Below are 20,590 nucleotides of genomic sequence, written 5' to 3'. Positions count from 1 at the left end.
TGACCTTATAAGAAATGATTAACCAGGGAGCTATAATTTGGAAGCTTATAACTTTCTTAATGGATATTGACTTTATACCCCTGATCACTGATCAAAATACAATGAAACCCAAAGCTTAAATGTTTTATACTGAAAGGTTGAAAGGATGGGAATTGACACACACACACACACACACACACACACACACACAATGTATTGGCTTGAAAACTATTGAAAAGATATTATTTGATGAGTTTTGTGAACATCAAATGAAATGACAAACTGTTCAATGCCAGCTCCAGTGGCCTTCGAAAACCGAGGGAATATAGGTTTCTCCACATTAAGTCTGGAAAAATGCTTCCAGATTACCTCAGGGGCCAAAAGAAAATTATTATTCCATTCCACAACACTGCTAATTCTTTTCACCATTGATTCTGTCAAGCAATTAGAACCCAAATGGAGGAAACATTCATAATTGTCATTTGTTATACTTGACCAAAGGTGACTGCTCCCGAGAAGCTCTGACAGGACCAAAAAAAGAGTAATTACCACAAAAACGTGTAGGCAAAAGGGTCAGACCTTCCTGCACACATTCTCAGAAGCCAGTCACAGACGGGGTGGGGATGGTTCCAGATTAAAATAGACCTCCACAACTATGAATCTTCAAAGAAAATCTTCTGCTATCACATTGTCAATCGAGTGATAATGTGATTCCTGTTTCCCCTCCCTCCCTTTCACCACAGATATATATCATGTAGCTCTTTGTTATTTAAAAGTATGTATAAGAAGGATTGCCCCCACCCTCCCAATACCACAGGGAATACTTCAGAAGTGAAATATGCAATCAGTTAGGGGGTTATATTTTAAATACCTCCTCCCCTTTTATCATTGTGTTTCTTCTCTTGGCGTAGGCTAAAGTATGAGGTGTGTCTGCTGTTGTGAGAATGTTTTTTTCCCCCTAATTTCTGAAATAATACCATACCCTGGAGATTAATGTTCAGGCTTTAGCAAGACTATATTCAACGAATATTGCTTTGATCTAAGTATTTTTCAAAGGTTTTTGCTGATCGTTCTCCCTCCCTGATAATCTTTTAAGAAAGCCTTTGGACTTGCAGTCTGACACCCGGGGGGATGTGAGTACAGCTGCCTTTCCTTCCCCCTCATCTTCTCAAGGATACTCTGTTCTCAGTTTTGCCCAAATTAGTCCCAGGATTTCAGTTTGTCTGTTTTGTCCAACATTCCATCATGCAATTCATTAAAATCTTCACATGAAATATTTAACAGATGAGTTATGTCATAATTCACATTACAGTTTTAAATTGTTATTCATGTGGTAAGTCACTTATTCTGGACATTAGTGGACCTCTGGAATGGGCTTGCATTTGAGGTAAGGAAGGTTAGAGTTCTTTTCGTCAACACTCCAGAACAGTGGCCCCTTCCAAACCCCTGGTTAATCATGAAATATTCCAAAAAAGTGACAATCAGAGTCATTGTTAGTTCTACTTGCAATTAGCTATTTTGAAAACAAACAGAAGAAAACATTTAAACAAATGTGACTTGGCTAACAGCTATCACAGTTGACCGTTAATTAAGGCAAGTTGGAATCCAAATGTGCCAGGCCTTGTTACTATCAGAATTTGCAATCACTGCCTAGTGCACAAAGGAAGGAAAATGCAGGGGTTCTGCCAAGGGGGGCTGAGGACAGGGCAGGGGTTTTAGCCCAGCCATGTCACAATAATCACAACCCTGCTTAAGAAGCATGACAAGGAAGGAACTGGTATCCTTGATGAGATAGCATGTGACCAACACTTATTGTAGAACTGGGGTTTCAAGAAACCTGTTCTACTCCCACGTAAGGAAATTTGTGAGAGATCTTTGGCAGGTATTTTATTATTAATCTATTACAGTTTTATCTAATGAAGATACAGTTGTCTACATATTCCTACCCATGAGTTGGAATCTATCAGAAGAAAACACTGGTCTGTGGCCAAACCAGCTCAGGGCAGTGCTGGGGTCTGGTTCTCAGCCTGTTGACTGTAAGGAAGGACTGTCTGCGGCTGCAGCAGCGGCCAGGAAATTGGGAAGCTTTGCAGCCAGGTAGCCTGGCTGATGAGCACACAGAGCTGACAGTGTCAGCATCAGAGACACTAACCCTCCTGGATTCTGTCTGCTGACCTGAGTGTACATAAGTGATCATAATTCCATGAGGGGGAGTGACAAGGTTTGAATGGTAGAGCATACCTTTTATTAACCCTGAAGGGAAAAAAAAAATCCATTCTGAGAATCATCCAGCTGAAAGAGAATCAGTAACTTTCATTTTCCGCTTCATTTTGCTTGTGCTCACACAATCTTCTTTTTCCTTCTTTGGTATAGTAAAATTCTACAGTGTTTACCCACCAATACTACACCCTAAAGTGAGCCATGGACAGTAAGGATTATTGTGCATGAATTCTCTGCTCAGTCACAATATAGACATAAAAGCTGTCCTTGGTGGTGAAATACAAGAATAAAAGAGCAAACTCCAGAAGCAAATTATAACATGAATGCTGGCAACACTAGCCTTTAGAATGTTCTAATACACATAATTTTATTGTACATCACTTATGTCCTAGTCCTAGCAGGAGCTAGGAGCCACTGTGATTATAGAGACAGAGAGGGGAAGTGACATTCCCCGGGGCACCCAGCAGCAGATAGAAACAGGCTTTACAACCAGTTCTTCTGGTAAAAATTTCTCTGGCTGTAATCCATTGATGGTGGCGAGACTGTGTCTGTCTCTGGACGAGCCCTCTGTGTGTATGTGGGTGTACTGCATGTCTGGAGGACTGGGCACATGGAAGTAGGGGTGTTTGTGTGAGCTTGCGTGCCAGGCATGGTGAGCACTCTTTTACAAACCGGATTTGTGCTCCTAGGGGTATGTTGCAAGCTGAGGCCAAGCCCACAGAAAATTATTTCTAAATGAATACAATATGAAAAAGTTATTTTATTTCTAATTTTACATGTAACATTGTTCTTTGGCGAGTCTTGGATTACACTTGAATGCATGTCTATTAACCTGATATGAGATGCATGCATGATTTCATCTTGAATGCATTTGAATATAATAGCACTGGAAATGTAATTTGTATTCTCAAATTTTATAAAGCAAAATAAATAAATCTTGGGGGTGGTAGCCACATTGAGCATATTGCATTGATTTCTTTAGGTTTCTCTTAAACTAATTACCAACTTCCCCTTGCAAATCCAGATCTTCTCACACCAGAAGTCCTATCAGATCTAAATCCTCTGTACCTAAATCATCCTCATTTTTTCTACCTCCAGGGAATGGGTAACATGGACAGGTCTATGGAGAACTTTCCCTTTGATCCTGAGGCAGTGCTTAGAGTCCATTCTCCTGGTAACTCCTCTGTGATCACTGATCGCTATCCAATAGAGCTCTCTGTAACGATGGAAGTGTTCTAAGTCTGTAAGGTCTAGTACAGTAGCCACTAGCCCCGTGTGACTACTGAGCACTTGATATGTGACAAGTACAGCTAAAGAACTGAATTACTGATTTTATTTCATTTCAATTTTAAATAGCTTCATGTAGCTAGTGGCCAATTTGGACAGCACAGGACAAGAGCATGTGAGGTCAGCTGCCTGTCCCTGTATTCGAATGCACTGATCTTTAAGATTCTATGAATCAAATGGTCTGTATGTCTGATGCTTAGACGATGCCCTGTGCTCGTCTCCGTGTCTCCGTCAGTTCTGGTGGGTGCTAAAGTGGGACCCTCTCTTCAGAGGTTTGATTGCCAGCCTCAGTCTCCATCCCTGGTTGCTATGTTCCTCCTGTCTTTATCTCAGTACCTCCACCATCTAACACATAATTGGTTTCTGATAAACATGGAAGAAAGGTAGAAAAGAAGGAAGTTAGAGAGTTAGGGTAAGGGGAGGTCTGGAAGGAAGACTCTTCAAACAAGGTCTGTGATCTGTGTGACAGAGTTGGACAACTGCCCTCAGGCCTTCTTGGAGTATTGAGGTGACTTATAGGAACAGTGACCTGAACAAGTGAAACCAAAAGAAATGTCAGTGTTCCAAATGGTTAAATATTTTGTGCAAAAAGTCTCTGGGGCTCTCAGGATAGCAGTACTCTTAATTTTGCTCATCTGCTGGTTTCCCAAGACCACCCTGGTCCCTTGGGGTCACTGTCCTAGGAGCCTATGCCAATATTGGCTTGTTGGGAAGGAGCCCAAGGGATATATATTTTTTCTGGGATACTGCTCCTGGGAGGTGAGAATATACCTCTGATTCTGTTAATCTCCAGCCTTGTGATGAAGGTACCTGGGAGGGAACTTGGTGCGCTTTTCATTAGATGGAAGAGAGGAGAGCCGAGAACTCCAGGAGAAGTATGTTGATGATTTTCTGGACTGTCTAAAAAATTTTAACCCCCAGTAATGGTATTTTTATTTTCTGCATTCTCTTTGGGACTTAGATTTCACTAAAGCATTCTCTGTCCTTGTTTTTCTTATTAAATTAGCAAGATTGACTTGAGTCAGAATATACTGTTATGGCTTGAAATGTTGTTGAAAGAACAAAATAGATGGGCGTGGCCAATATCTCAGGTTCCAGTTGGGGTATATGGGGATGGAGAAAGAGAGTGAGACTTGCTAAAATAATAATGATTTTTTTCTGACAGAACTTGAAAAGGGGGGGAAAAACTATATGGAGCAAAACAAAGGTATCAAGCAAAAGAAAGCTGAGTTTCCATTTGTGGAAGCTCATATTTGTTTTTCTGCATAGAGCTACTCATAGGATGCTCATAGCTTTTTATTATTTTTTTCATGGGAAGGCATTTTTATTGTGTTTGTGTGTCTATAAATGTTCATATTTAAAAGATAATTTTCATATTTAAAAGATGATTAGCTGAATGCACCAAATAACCAAGGCTACCTAATGCATCTCATTCTCATCTTCCACTGTCCAGGCTATTTTTCTAGTACTTCCTCTGCAAGGCTTCCATAGTAGGCTTTCTAAAATATAGATATAACCCTGCATTTCTCTGCTTACAGATCTTAAATAGCTGTTTAGACCCTAAAATAAGTGTCAGCAAACGTTTACTACAAAAGGGCCAAATCAGTAAGTATGTTAGACTTCATGGCCATTTGATCTCTGTTGCAACTACTCAGCTCTGCCATGTGCCATAGACAGTATGTGAACAAATGAGAGTGGCTGTGTTCCAATAAAACTTTCTTTGTAAAGATGATGAATTTGGCCCTTGCTCCAACCCCTGATATACAAGATACTCTTAGGGTGCATTAACCCAACACTCAAGACCTTCTGCTCTTTGCCCTCAGCCTGCACATCAAAGTCCTTCACTCCATTTTTTTTTAAGCCTCAGAAGACACATGGTTCTTTAAAAGGTTCTCTCTTTCACCTGTGTAGTTTGGATCTCTTCTTTGGATGTGGATTGTCATTTTCCCTCTATTCTTACTTCACCTGTGAGTCCATTCTACTTGCCTTACCTTACACAAGACTCTAGGCCAAATCTGACGCAACCTCTGTTCTCTGTTTGAGCCCTTGTTGTCATTTTTACTACATGCTACTCCCCAGCTGGACGCTGAGGGGGCATGTGCTCCCATTCCCCTCTGTACCCTGCCTAGAGAGGGTCACTGAACAAATGGTCATGAAGTTGACCCACCAGTGGACTTGCGAGTCTCTTAGTTACAGATTTGTACATTGACATGTAGGTAAAAATGCCGGCACCCAGATGTGTTATGGCAGCCAGGGGCCAGACCTGCGGAAGGGGGCCTGAGGGTGGCCAGCAAAAATACAGCCAGGTGAGAACTGAGCAGACACACTGCAGTCGGGACCGTCTGGGAGCCCTTTGGTATGGCCCTCATGGCCCAGACAGGGAAGTGCTCAAGGAGCGAGGGAAGCAGTGTCTACTTTAGGGCATCAGGACCAGGGAAAGGATGCAGCCTGCTGGAGGGAGATCAGAGAGAAGCGGCCTGCGTGATTAATGGGATGGAGGGACTGACTCATGGGGAAAGATTAAAGCACTCTGAGGAGCTGGGGTACAGACTGAGAGGGGCAGATGATAGCAGGCTGCAAATATGTGAGATGGATAAACACCCAGGAGGGAACAGCTAGCTTCATTTGGGAGTGACGATGGGGGGCTCCCTCTGAGAATGGGAGGGATGCTCAGAAAAGACTTGGGTCTCTGATGAAGGAGCTCAGTAGAAGGTTCGGGGACCAGGCAGCCGTGTCTGTCAGAATTAGAAATACCACGAAAGGTCACCGTGGGGTGATTCATTCAGAGAACCCTCTGATTTTATCCTGGGTTGTCTTGAAGTCTTTCTCTCTGACAGCCATCCTGAGGAGGCTGGCCAGAGAGCCACCAGGAGGGGAGCAGCTGAGGGAAAGAAGAGGATGAGAGATAAACTCACGTTTCCACCATCCTCTCTAATATTGTGACAGGGTGTCACAACAACTGTAAGGCTCTCTGCTCTATAGTCAGTTTTCTGCCACCCCTGCCTATCTTTTTTATTTTTTTTTTTTTTGTGGGACCCTCGCCGGTGGCCGGGGATCAAACTGGCGCTGCAGAGGCTGTGGGCAGCCTCGGAACACAGCGCTCAATCACTGCGCCACCAGGGGAGGCCCCCTGCCTGTCTTTTGTAGAACCAGAGATACTTGTTCCAAACCCCTTCTCAGGCACAGGGCAGGCTGTCGCCTCTACCTTCTGTGCATCTGAGCATGACACAGTCTGTACCCTGGTCCACAGCTCCCTGGAGTTGGCTCACCCCCAACAGGGATATGACCCATTGGATATTTGGGAAGACAAGATTTATTTAAAACTGTGTATACAGCCCTCAGCCTCCAAAATCAGCTTCCTTCAGGTAGTTTCTCAAGTTTTCTCTGGGGTTAGGAATGGCAGTTGGGGTTCTAGGCTGATCCAGTCACAGTGGGTCCTCCATGGCCAGTGTGCTACAGGCGGTAGATCAGTCGTGCTCACCCTGCCTTGCAGACTTCAGTCACCTGGGCACTTTTAAAACACACCTCTGCCCTAGTCCCCACTCCAGGGAATTCTGAGCTGAGTGCTTTGGTGTGTAGGGGAGGGCACCCAGACCTGAGTATATTTTCTTGAAGTTCCCCAGGTGGTTCTGATGTGTTGAAAACTGCCATCGAAGAATCCTCTATTTGGGTGTAATTAGAATTCATATTGATGTTACTCCTTCATCTTTTCCTGTAACTGCTGACTATAACGTCACCTGAAAGAATTTTCTAAAAGGGAAGCTTTTACAGATGGATCACCTATGGTCTCAGCACCTTTCTGGACCCAGGCAAGAATCCAGTGTGGAGCTAGAACAGGTTCCTGCCCTGGAGGAGCTCATAGCCCAGGGGGGCAGAGATACCTTGGGCAAAGATGAATGAACCCAGAGTGCTGAAATAGCACACTGCAGAGACTTCCTGCTCTGCACACTGCAGCATCTTAGCTCTCTCCTGTCCTGGAGTCTGACATTTCAAGTCCAAAGACAGAGGATGTGTCTTCAGATACCCGCCCCCTCAGCTAGTCTTTTCTCTCAGGGCTTGCTTCAATCCTTTGTTTAGGAGATAAAGATGCATTTGAGAGTTATGAAAGTCACAGCCCAAGATCTTTGTGAATCTCCAAGTTCCTGACATAGGAGTGATTACCCAAGTGAGAGTCAGACATGGTGACATGAGAGATTTTAAGAACAATGAATGATTTTTTTTTTCTTTTTGCAGTGTGTATTTCTGTTGATGGGTATTATCACTTAGGTTGACAGTACTGTAGGTACGTAAGTAAGAGAAAAGCTGTAGAAAGATAAATAGCAATACTGGTGGTCTGCAAATATGGCCCAAAGAGGGGAAGTTGTGTATATACTGAAGTTTGTGGAAGTACACTGGGGGATGGGGGACTGGTGGGGGTGAAGAGGTGAGTCCACTGTTTCCTGTATAGAGTCCTTCTGATTCTTCTACAATTTTCTCACCATCTGATAAGCTTTGTGCTCTCACTCGAACACTTCCTGAAATGGTTCTAAAAGTTGTTGCTTTGGCTTCATGGAGGGCACACTATGTTCTTTTCATGTCATAGTTCCGAAGTTCCACCAAATCCCACTTCACAGAGTTTCAAGTCAGTCTCTCAACCTCTCCCGTGGCTGTATTTTCCTCCACTAAAACTATCATTCACCTTGGACTTAAGGAGCTTTTCACATTCAAACATAGACTTGTATCATTCCACAAGAGTAAGTAGGGAGCAGAGAGCACTGAGATGTGGACACTGGGGGAGCAGTTAAGCTAAGTCACCTCACAGCAAGTTACTCATCTCCAATACCAGCTTCACAACAAGCATTTTTTAACTTTCATACCTCAAAAACATATGCACAGGATGCTTTTTGATGTAAAATTTCATACAGTAATAACAGAAACAGGAACTCTGAAGATCAGTCGTCTTCCAAGTCTTCTTTTTTCTTCCTATTTTCAGCTTGTGTTGGAAGGAGGGTGATCTCAAGTGTATGAATTTCAGAAACACACAAGAAACATGTCTTCTAAGAGCCACCTGTTCTTGTGCTCAGTGTGTTCTTGGTTAAGTTCTCTGAGTACAGATAACCTTGAGAATCCCTCACCTGAAAGGTGAATGTCTTAGTTGTCTGCTTCTCTATAAATTTGTTTTTTTTTTTAAGTGTTCTTATGTGATATGCTTGCATCAGCTTCTTACCACGATAGATACTTTTCAATGATAATCTTAAATAATTACGGAAAGGGATCTCTAATACCTTGTTTTATTTATAATTTGTCCCAGCTGTAGGCATTCAGATGAAACTTGAATTTTTCCAAAGGAAGTTCTGGACTGCCAGCAGACAGGTAAGCTATAATCAGCATATTGAAGCATTAGCGACACTGTTATTATACAGGTGTTCACATTTGGGTACCTGGAGCCTAAAAGTTCCAGTTTTCTGATGAGTGTCTGTGAAGTGGGTTGCTGGCTGCTCTCATCACCTTTCGTTTCACTGTAAAATCAAAGTCTGTCAGCATCTTCCACACCATGTGCTGGGCAAAGCAGAGAATTTGCTTCTGCAAATGATTTGAATTGTGAGATCAAGATAATGACTTTCCAAAGAAGAAGTTTTTCTTTTACATATTGGGGATTTCTATGAAATTTCCATAGTGATTTTGTTCTCATCTTGTGATGCCTGATTATTTATTTGAGAATCTCTTTGTTTATACTTTTGAAGGCCTTTGCACAACTAGATTTCACTAAGCTTGCATCTGCCATCTTTGGCCAGAAGGCTTTGCTGTACTTCTCAACCCTGGAGGATCTGGAAACATTCCTTCCTAGCCTTATGCTCCCCATGCTAAATTATCTCAGTGGGATTTGTTTAGTAATTCAGCAGAAATGGACACTAAGTTACTTCTACCTGCCCAATTCTAAATGTTGGAATGGTTTATCATTTCTTACATGAAGATACTTTAGGAAACTCTATTCCAAGAACACGGAAAGGAGTCTTTAAAAAGTCCCTGTGGATTAATTCATTTAAAATTGAATAGCTATACTTATATTTCTTGTTACTCAAAGACTTGAGATATTAAAAATATAGTGATATTGAATAACAATGTAAATTAAAATGAAAAAGAGCCAGGTCCCCCCAAATTGTCTTTTTTTAAGTTTTATTGATTTGCCACTATATTCAACATCTATCGTTTGGGGAATATGTCACACCTCCACGTGTGCGTGCCTTGCTCACCCTCCACCAGAGCTCCAATAACTGTTGTCTATATTGCTCTTTGGAGTTGGGAATGGTCCAGAGGGGCAGGCCAGGCTCATCTTGGAGCACTGCCTTTGGAAGGAATTGGGGTTTGGATCCAAGCTTGTCTGTAGCTGAGTGGCCTCCTCCCAGGTTCTGCAACATCCAAGTAACAGGTTTCGTTTCCATTTGCTTCTCCTCTTCTCCCCCAACACAGTGCGCCTCTCTGGATGGCAAATGCTCCATCAGCTGCGATGATGAGGTAAGAGGCCTCCTGCCTTGTTGCTGCCCTGGCCAAGAGGAGGTGGCAGATAGCAGTTTCTCCCTGAGGGAAGCAACCCCTCCGCACAAGCAGGCTGCCAAGCTGCTGGGACCCAGTCTCCCCTGGCAGAGAACAAGGACATGCACTTGCTCTTTTTTCTTCCCTTCCCCCACATCAGACAGTTAATGAGAGCTGGAGAAATGTGCTTTGAATGAACAGCACTATTGGAATTGGGCATTTTAGAAGACATTATACAAACGCCTGTATTTGAAGCTTGCATTACCAATCTTAAAGATTTTTGCCCGTGTGATTTCTTTCCATCCTTCTAACAACCCAGTAAAATGGATACAAATGATTGTCCTGTAAAATGGATATGACTGTGTGTCCTGTTTTGCAGATAAGAAAACTGAGGGTCAGAGAAATTGTCTTGCTTTGTGTAGTACATGAACCCGAGAAATCTAGGAGTTGAAAACTCAGAATTTTTCATTCTATCATAGTGCTTTCCTCCTCCAACTCCCCCTCCCTCCTCTCCTCTCCTCCACCCTTCACCCTCCATCTTTCTCCCTCCATCTCTCTCCCTCTCCCTCTGGAATTTTAACTCCACACATGAGCAATAGAAAAAATGTCCCGGGCCTCCCCAGGTGGCGCAGCGGTTGATCGCTGGACTGCAAAGCTGCCCGCAGCCTCTGCAGCGCCGGTTCGATCCCCGGCCACCGGCGAGGGTCCCACATGGCGCGCAGACCTCTCCTGCCGCCCGCTGCTCCCCTCAGCAGTGTACTTCGTCAGTCTGCCTGTTCTTTTCCCCGCTCTGGCTCTGGTGAATTCTCTCACCCTCCCACGCTTCTGACTGTACCCAGTGCTTGTATAAATACATAAATAAATCTTTACAAAAAAAAAAGAAAAGGAAAAATGTCCCACTGCCATAAGTCTGTCCATCAAGCGTGTGTTTTCACGTTTGATCCCACACACCCTCTCCCTCCTATTTTGAAGCCACCAGGGAGTGGCCTTTCCCTTTGGCTCCTGTGGCCTCTCTCTCTCTGCATTACTAAATATTAGTCAATACATAAACTCAAAATTATAGTCATATATTTTTACTCTTTCTGATTATCACAGGGATTAAAGAAACCCTGATCAAACATAATGTCAACACAGAAAACATAGATTAGAATGGTCTTCAAAAAAAGGAAAAGCAAATACGGGAATATAAAAGAGTCTAGGATGGACTTAAAAGCAAAATACTTAGTCCCTACAGATATATTTTAAAAAAGACCCATTTGGAAAGAAGTATTAATCATTGTATGAGTCCAAAGAATACAAACCAATCAATAAGCTTTTCAGCAGAAGCCCAATTTTCTGACCATCTAATCCAAAACAATTTTCCCTTAGGAAAGAGTACCCTGTGACATTTTATAACAACACCTTTTTGCTAAGTTTGGGGATACTATTTAGAGGGCAATCAGGTGACCTCAGACCTCTCCTCTCTGAGATATTTATTGTCTTAATAGTAAATAATTTTGGCTAATATTATTGACTAACATTAATAATAATATTGACTAATCAGTGTTGTGAGATCCTGTGGTAAGACCTTCATTTGTATGGTAGGTGGAATTATTAATCTCAACATATGTAAGAGAAGACACTTGGTTAGTTGGGTGACTATAGGGATGAATGTTCACTCGTGGGTTGGATGATGGTTTGGACAGTTGTTGGTTGATTGACTGCTTACTGGTTGGTTGGTTGGTTGGTTGGTTGGTTGGTTGGTTGGTTGGTTAGTTGGTTGGTTGGATGAATGGATGAATGAGTAGTTGATTGAACAATTTGATGAATAAAGCCAAAGGCAGTAATCTTCCCACAACCCACACTGCCTCTGTGCATCCTCACATATAGAAACAAGTGGAAATTGATCCCCACTTAAAAACATACCATGTGTATTTATTGTTCAGTGACTGATTTCACAGTGGTATTGCATGGTGGTTAAAAGTGCAGCCTATTAGGTTAGAATAACTACAAATCATGATTGCAACAGTAATAAGATGTGACCTGAGACAAGTTTCGGAACCCCTCTGTGCCTCAGTTTCCTCATTATGATTCAGGGGTTACAATGGAGGTTGAAAAATCTACCTCACGGAGTAATGGGGAGGGTGAATGAACTAATATATGAAAAATATATGTCATAGCTCCTGGCAAATGATAAGTACTCAGTAAATGTTAGCCATAAACCAAAAATGTCTTTAGACTTTCTCTTCCCCTACAGTTGTGGTTCACCTGAATCCAAAACCTCAGACAGCAGTGGCACGTTTGCTTTAGGCAATTGACAATTTCCTCTGGGCAGACTCAGCACAAGATATGAGCAGCCACTGGGATAAACCCCCATTCAAATGATTTTTAAAGGTTTACCTACTTTGAAAATTAAGCAAATTTGCTCTGATTTCTGCACTTAATATAATGTTCAAATGTCCTCATTTTGCACTTTAATACTATCACTCAGTTCCCATTTTGAGTCAAAGTTTTGGCTTTAGGCAACCAATTACATAGCTTTAAATGGGAAAGCCAGCCCTGCCTTCCCACAGAGGCCTCTTTCTATCTTTTCAGCAGACTGTTTCCATGTATCATTCTCCTTCATAACTTTTAATTAAGCCTTTGAGACCACGTCCCTTCTCTCTCCCAACTGCCCTCAAGTGATCAGGTCCCCATTAAAAACATCTGCGGGGGGCTCATTAAGTTCATGTACTTCTGGCTTCCCCTCTGCACTGAAGGCCCACTCCCTAAGACTTACCAGACATGCTTTGCCTCGAATCTACCCTGCTCCCACTGTCATTCCCATCAGTGGACTCCCTGAGTCTTGACTGGTGTGCCCTGGGCTGATGGGTGGAGTTCATATGGCCAGATGTCTCCCCATCTCATAGAGACACATTTTCGGTTGACCCAGACAATGCCTGAGCCATGTGACAGGGAGTGCCTAGTAGTGGGTCTGCCTGGGGACTTTTAAGGATCACTATTCCACCCAGGGCCAATGTTTACTTCAGAGGCGACACTTCATACTTACTGTTTCTCTAGGACAGGCTTACTGAGTCCTTCTTATGTGCCTGCACCTGGCTGACCACTGGGGGGACCCAGTGGGAAGCAGAGACAGTGCTTGTCCTCCTGGAACTTATTGGTTAACAGGGGAGATAACACAAGTGATGTCAACTGTAATAAGTGCTGTGAATGAGACTCATGTGGGGTGATCAGGGTAGGTCTCTGAGGACAACATTTAGGTCAACTGAAGATGGAGGAGATGACATTGAAGACAATGCCTGAAGCAGTATGAGACCTCAATAGTTTGACAGCCCTACATGCAGGTACTAAGTTGGCAAAGGTCTTTGTGTAACCAGGTAACCTAGGGGTACCCAAGGCCCCCAAACTGTTAAGGAGTGCATGTTCTAATAGGGTTTGATCATCTACATGGTTAAAGTCAAAGAAATCAGGGCCTCCCCTGGTGGCGCAGGCATTCTGTGCCGTGTTGTGAAGCTGTCCGCAGCCTTTGCAGCACCAGTTTGATCCCAGCCTGCCGGCGAGGGTCCCACAAAGCGCAGCAGACCTATCCTATCTCGCCTGCAGCTCCCCTCAGCAGTGTATTTCGTCAGTTTGCCTGTTCTGTTCCCCACTCTGTCTCTGATGAATCCTTTCACCCTCCCGCGCATATGGCCTGTACCCAGGTTCTTGTATAAATAAACAAATAAATACATAAATACATAAATAAATTAATAAATAAATGAATAAATGAATCTTTTTTAAAAAGTCAAAGAAAGTAGAAACTTAGTGTGAAAAATCTTTAATCGGTGGGGGAAAGAGAAAGCATTTCAAATAACAGATTCCCAATAAAATTACAAAATTTACCTACCCCCTGTGGGCACAAATGCTTAGCCAAACAGGCTTGGCCCAAAGCAGAATAGCTGAGACCCATAAGCTTGCCATAAGTCTAACATACCATCTGATAGGGAACCACAAAAAAGGGGCAAAGCAATTCTTGGAGAGCTAGGACAAGAGAGACTCAAAATTCAAAATATCCCATATAATCCACCATGAAGTCAAGATAATGGCTGCTACTGCCTCTGCCAATGACTACATGTCTCCCCCACATGTTTCTCACTCACCTGTCTCTTCTTCATGTATCCCCCCTCCTCCTTTGTTCCACCTCCTTTTATATATCCACCTTGCTCCTTCCCAACTGTCCTCCATTCAGACACAGCATGCTGGGAATTGTAGTCCCAGGTGGTTATATATATAAATGGGAGTGGGGAAAATGGCATCTGTTCCTGTCCTGCAATGCTTCTCCTCCTTTCACTGGCATGCACCCTGTAACATTTGTAGTCTACAGAAACCTGGTTGGAGTTCAGACAGAAGGGAAGAAGGAAGGCTATGCCTGCTTCTCATCCCAGTCTGACCCTTTGTCTCCTCACCCCTTTCATTTTCTTTCACCTTTCCAACAGCTACCACCTCCTGATATGAACACCAGAATTTTGCAAAGAGAGTGAAAGACATTTCTTTTCTATTGAGGCATTTGGTGGAAATAAGAGGACAGTGAGGGGATCAGAGTTTTCATAGTCAATATCAGCAGCCATCCTCTTTTCCTTCAAAGGAATTAAGATTAATAATCATGATTAAATTTTTTAAGTCCTTGTAAGCATTTCCTCTAGAATCTGAAGAACCTTCTTAAAGTATGAAAGAGCTATATAGTGCCACTAGATTCTGGAACCACCCAGCCCAACCTGTAGGCATTTGAGGGTCAGTGGGATAGCTACTGAAGGCAAGAACACAGGTTAACTCTTACCAGACCCTTCTTTCCAAAGTGACCCCTTTGCAATATGTTTTTCAAGACACTATTTTGATAGTTGGCCTATGATGAAAAGGCACATCAAATGGTGTGAAGAGTCAAATCTCCTCCACAATGAAATATTAGGGCTCAGATTCTGAGACCTGGAGGTCATAAGGAGAGTGGCACCTTTATGTCCTGAGATGCAAGGACTCAGGCCTCACCCAAAGATGTTACAACCCAGTCTTCACTTACCTCCCCTAGCCAGGTTGTTTCAAAATCATTGCTTAGTCTAGCCAATCAAAATGTACAAAAGGCATCCCCCAAACACAAAAAGCAACAGACTTCAGTGCACCTGCCTGCACAGCCTCTTGCTAGGAACTAGTAATGACTTCCCTTACTGAGAAACTGCAACTTTGTAGCATTAGATTACTTAGATGGTCTGTAGTAAAGTAAGTGGTGACCATCATTTGCTATGTAGACATAAATGCTTGCTCTTTGAGGACTAACTATGTGCTGTATGCTTTACACTGTACTCAGCAATTCCTTCCCCTCCCATTTAATCTCAGCAATTAAGAAACAGTTGCTGCTCTCGCCATCTTTCAGATAAGAAAATTGAGACTTATAATGTCAAAAATGTCACGCTGATTATAAATGTCTAAGTCTTCATTCCAAAGCTACTACCTTATTAGCCTTGGGGCTAATAGCACCTTCGAGTTAACACAAGCTTGGTACTTTGTCCCCTCAAATATCCCCTTCCTCACTTGATTTCCTTAACTCTCTTTGACAGCCTAAATCCTAAGGCCTGGTTTTGGGCTTTAACTTCAGGTATCCCCCTGCTTTGCCTTTGTGACTGGAAATCACACTTCTGTGAGTTCTCAAGTAGTTGAAGAAAGATACCCATTTTCAAAAATCAACTCCCCACCGACTCTTGCCTTATCTGTCTCTTATCTCCACACTTGTTAAACAACCTCATCACCAGATGTTTTGTCTAAGGTGGCTGCAGAGCAGGCACTTCCAATATCTCTCAAAGATTAGAGCTTGTGATTTCTCCAAGCCCTTCACACTGTCCCTGGGACAAGGTGATGGGCAGACATCTTACAGGGTGTTTGGCTTAACTTGGGGAAAAGTAACATAGTGATGAAAAGTTAGAAAATTTCTCCTTTATGTCCTTTTACTGGAGAGGAATATGGAGAAGGTGATTGGATGTTATTTATTGTAAAGAGACACAGAGAAAGCAATTGATCAGAGAGGGATCTGGCTAATTCTATCCTGACCACACAGTAACCAGTGCCATGCTCTCCCGTGGTTGTTGGCAGGGTGTTCACAATGCTTTCGTGGTGACTAAATTTACCTAAAACTAAACGATAACTTCCAAGTTCATGGATCCAGCATCCTTGCTTTTGACCCATGACTTTCTCAGTCATTTATAAATCACAATGTTGACAGTATCTGTTTCTTTCTTCATAGAATGACCAAGCCCTTTCATAAACCATGTAACTTTGACATTCAAACTTATCCATGAATGAGCACAGCATAAGATCTTCTCTGTCAATAAGTTCCTGTCATGGAATCCTACTTTAAGGGGAGAAAATGAATTTTAAAAAAGACAGAGGGAAGCATGGTCCAAGAAATAAATGCCAACAGCTATGCAATATAGAGAAACAAATAGTGTCCCTTAGCCCTTGCCCAGGAAGGTGTGTCCACTGTCCTAAAGCAAAGTGTGAGTCACCTTTGGAGAAAGTGAACATTTACTCCTCCAGGAACTTGACCCACCACCTGGTTCCTCTTTCCATGGCCAGACAGTCAAATGTAGACTTAATCTGACCAAAATGAGTGGATCATCAAGTGTGTTTTACACTCTGGTCTGTAATGGGCATTTTTTAAAAAGATTTACTTATTTATGCATGCAAGAACTGGGGTACAGGCCAGATGTGCTGGGGATGAGAGGATTCACCAGTGACAGAGTAGAGAGCAGAAAGGCAGAATGGTTGAAATACACGGCTGAGGGGAGCAGTGGATGAGAAAGGAGAGGTCTGCTGCGCCATGTGGTTAGCTCCCTGGCTGGGGATCGAACTCATGCTGCAGTGGCTGCGGATCACTTCATAGTGCTGAGACTTAACCCCTTGAGCCATCAGGGAGACCCCCCTGTAATGGGCATTTTTTTCCCATAGTTTGTTCCTTAGCAAGTAGTGGGTATGTACAGAAAATCCCCTTCAGCTGTGTTTAAGTCTCTGCATTCAGATATTAACTTAAGAATGGTGTGCTTGGGGCTGGCAGAAACCTATTGCAGCGGTCAATAACCCTGGGCCCCAAATACCAACCATTTTTGTTGCTTTTGCTTGTTTTTAATCATGGGAACAACAACACTTAGAGTATTGACTGGTCTGGCTGATTCTTCTGCCATTAGTTGTGTGGCCTGTGGCAGTATGTGGCAGGTGATGCCTGTTCTTAGCTACACAGATGTTAAGGGATTGCTCTTCTCAAACAAGAAAAAGCTTCCATGAACAGAGATCCTGACTATATCTTGTGGTCTTCTGGAATGCAGAGGAAGTTGGCCAGTGAAAGAATGTGCCTTTGGAGTCACACAGCCCTTAGATGTGTGACCTTGGGAAAGGTGACATCTCTGGGCCACAAATCTCCTCTGTTTGAGAAGAGAATTGCTACTTGACAGAGTGACGAGTCAGGATTGCCTGAGAGGACGCCTCCCATAGCTGCCATCCTCCTCAGCCTCCTTCTTCCTATTATTATTTTCATTCTCATCAGATTGGACCACATGTCTTATGAAAAGCTTCTTTGTGTGACAGTTTCCAACTGGTGTTCTCCCTGCCTTGCCACCCTTCCACTTTTACAACTTGGTTTTGCAAATTCAAAGTTGAAACAGCCGTTCCCACTCCTCCAGAATTCTCAACTTTGCTCCTTCCATACGAGCAAAGAGAGTGGACGCACCGACAAGAGAGTCTCCTCTGAACTCCACTCCCCAGAGCAGGTCACCATGAGAAGCACAGAGGTCCTCATGTCCAAGACACTAAGGCAGGAAAAGGGTCAAACACATGTAACAAATAATGAAACATTTTGTTGAAGCTTTTCCTCTAAATAAAGTTGAAATCTTTAAAAGGCGTTCATTTTATTAAATGTAGACTATAATTGCCCTAGTAGTCTAATTCGCCAAACACAGAAACAACTTCAGTGGAGTTTGAGAACAGTGAGTATAATATTTCTGATAAAATCATAAAAGCACAGTAGAAAATCTGTCACTTCACATTTGATTTTCTCAGAGTGATCTAGCAGGCTGGTCGACTATAGAGGAGTTGATTGATTTTCCCAAGACCTTCTCTTAGTCCTGTGCATTTGAAATCATTCTTTCTGGAAGCATCTTCCATGTTTTCTGTGGTGATTTTTCTCTTTCCTCTTGTGTTACTTCCGACAGACACAAAGTGCGAATGTCTCCTCTGTGACCACAGCTGATCTTCAACATCACTTTCAGGAACTTCAGAAAATCATGCCTCTTGCTTAAATTTTTCAGTTGACTTTGTGATCTATCTGCCTTCTACCTGTCTTGTGTTGTCCAATGTTTACAAGAGCAGCAGACAAAGATATATGGACCAAAGAGATAGGTCTAATAGCAGGAGTACTAATTGGCTGGGCACATTTGAGTAGGAACTAATTTTGTAATTAGGGGTGCAGAATGAGTTATCATGCCTTCTGATTCTCTACGTGAGGGTTGAGATCGTCAGTATCTGAATAAGGATGACCAAGGAAAGCGCTGTTGCTCACCGAAGCAGCTACCTCTTTTCTAAAAGGTGCTGGCGGGGCTTTAAATCTTCTGCTGATTCTCCACCACTGCCTCATAATAAAAGCTGAGTCTTACTGACCAACTCACTGCTATACTTTTGTGCCAGACTAAAGCCAAACTCTGAGGATAGGTAAATGTGTCAGAAAACACCAGTCCTGCGGTGGCCTGGAGCTAGGGGGAATTTAGCTCAGGGTAAAGATATGTTACAAATTAAATGTTGCAGTTGGTATGTAAAGCTGCAATAAATAGAAACTGAGTTACATCAAGGACAGAATTAAACCTTAAGTTTAAACTCCACAGCACTGTAATTAAAACTTAGCCTGTAGCAAATCATTCACTTGAGATTAAAGTAGTGTGGGGGAAGCAGAGGTTTGGGCTTACCTTGCTTTCTACAATTTATAAGTCTGAGCTACCAAAAGCTAACAGCCCTGCCCCCAAATCCAGCTCCCAATTAAAAACACAGTTTGAAAACCTTTAGGAGGCCTGAGGGGCCCCTTTAACAGAAGTCTGCCCCTTCCCCCCTGCCTAAGTCTATGAACAAATTAAAAAATATTACCTGGTCCCCTGATGGTCTTCTGAGCTGACACGGTGTTTTCATTAATACATCATTATAGTAATGACATTGTGCTGGCGTTTGGCTTTCAAAACAGCCTGCACCTCGGCCACTAAGAATACAGGCTCGCGTTCTCTGAACACTTTGTTCCTAGGAAATATTATTCAGGTCATATAAAGAAGAAGAAAAAAAAAAAGACAAAATGTAATTGATGTATTTTTTTAATGTAGGTTCTTGTTATCCTACTCTGAAGTGTTCAAGGCTTGCTGGATGTTTGAATTTTGTTTGTTAGTTTTGCAAAGTAAACACTGGGGTTAACTTCACCGGGGCCTTTACTCCCAGAGCTGGAAGGCATTTCCCATTCCCCAAAACAACCTAAAAGAAGTTTCTCTCAGGTTGGAAGTACGTCATTTCATGTAAAAGCAGTCTGAGTTTCCCTAGTTGAAACTGTGGTATTTTTATTTTCTAGACTGTGAACTGTTACCTTATAGACAATAATGGATTTATTCTGGTGTCTGAAGACTACACACAGGTGAGTGGGAAGCTTCTACCAACTCAAACAGGAAGGCCTCGGAATGTGCTTGGGTTGTGGAAGCAAATTATGGTCTTAAAACTTTGAGACAATGACCTATATTTAAGAGGTAAGTGATAGCAGTAGATTGTAAAACCTTTTTTCCATCCCTGTAAGAATGTCACAGCCTACTTTCCAGCAGGCCCCAAGAAGATTTTACCTCCCAGTGAGGGTGGGAGGGAGGCAGGGAGAAGGGCAGAGGGGAGGGAGGGAGGTTCCAAGGTCTGCTCCCTCACTCATAAAATATTCAATTTATAGAACTCTTTGCCTCAAGGGTGGAGGTGCCTTAAAATGTTTGGGCAATTTTAAGGAGTTTCCTCCTTTTGTTATTGCATCTTCTTGCTGCTGCTGCTGCTGCTACTAGTACTACTACATGCACACACACACACACACACACACACATTGTTCCTACATAATTATCATTATGGTTTTTCTTTCTACTTTTGCTTTTCAAACATCAGTTATCTGAATTTAATAAGTCACTTTGGTTCTTAACGCCCAGGGACATGGATGCAGAGATCTAGGAGGAGTTTTTCTTTTTTTCTTTTTTACATCGTTGTTCCTTTTTAAACAGTATTTGCTTCCCCCCTCCCTGCTGGAGTTTTTTATCATGTGATCGAGCTGTGTGCACTGTAGGGGTAGGAGGGAGATAGGTAGAAAGAAACCTAGAAATGGAACTGAGCACAGGAATCTCCACTGTATTTGGAAATCAGCGTAAGAGTTAAAATCAGTAGTATGGTAATAGAGAAACAGGTTTCTCCATTAAAATTTTATACATTAAAGCTTTTTCTGCAACTAGAAATTAAGTTAGCATATTAAAGGAAATAAACGACAGACAAGCTGAGCGGTATGGTGTAATACAGTAACTTTAGAGGTGAAGGTGATGATTTCTGG

The 20,590-nt window shown here is 42.6% G+C and overlaps 1 protein-coding gene across 1 annotated transcript in view; it reads left to right on the top strand.

Moving 5' to 3' along the window:
* The window catches only part of CACNA2D3 (calcium voltage-gated channel auxiliary subunit alpha2delta 3), a gene marked incomplete at both ends in the record, with an annotated part of 806,408 nt that overhangs the window by 712,117 nt on the left and 73,701 nt on the right, over positions 1–20,590 (top strand). Inside the window, 3 exons of the mRNA XM_084248330.1 lie at positions 8,777–8,838; positions 9,937–9,981; positions 19,595–19,657. Coding sequence (XP_084104456.1) covers positions 8,777–8,838; positions 9,937–9,981; positions 19,595–19,657 — 170 coding nt within the window. The remainder of the gene's footprint in view (positions 1–8,776; positions 8,839–9,936; positions 9,982–19,594; positions 19,658–20,590) is intronic.

Source organism: Talpa europaea (genome assembly GCF_964194135.1).
Source record: "Talpa europaea genome assembly, chromosome: 11".
Classification (NCBI taxonomy): Eukaryota; Metazoa; Chordata; class Mammalia; order Eulipotyphla; family Talpidae; genus Talpa; species Talpa europaea.
The sequence above is the reverse complement of the archived record's forward strand: the minus strand, read 5'-3'. Positions and strand labels throughout refer to the sequence as shown.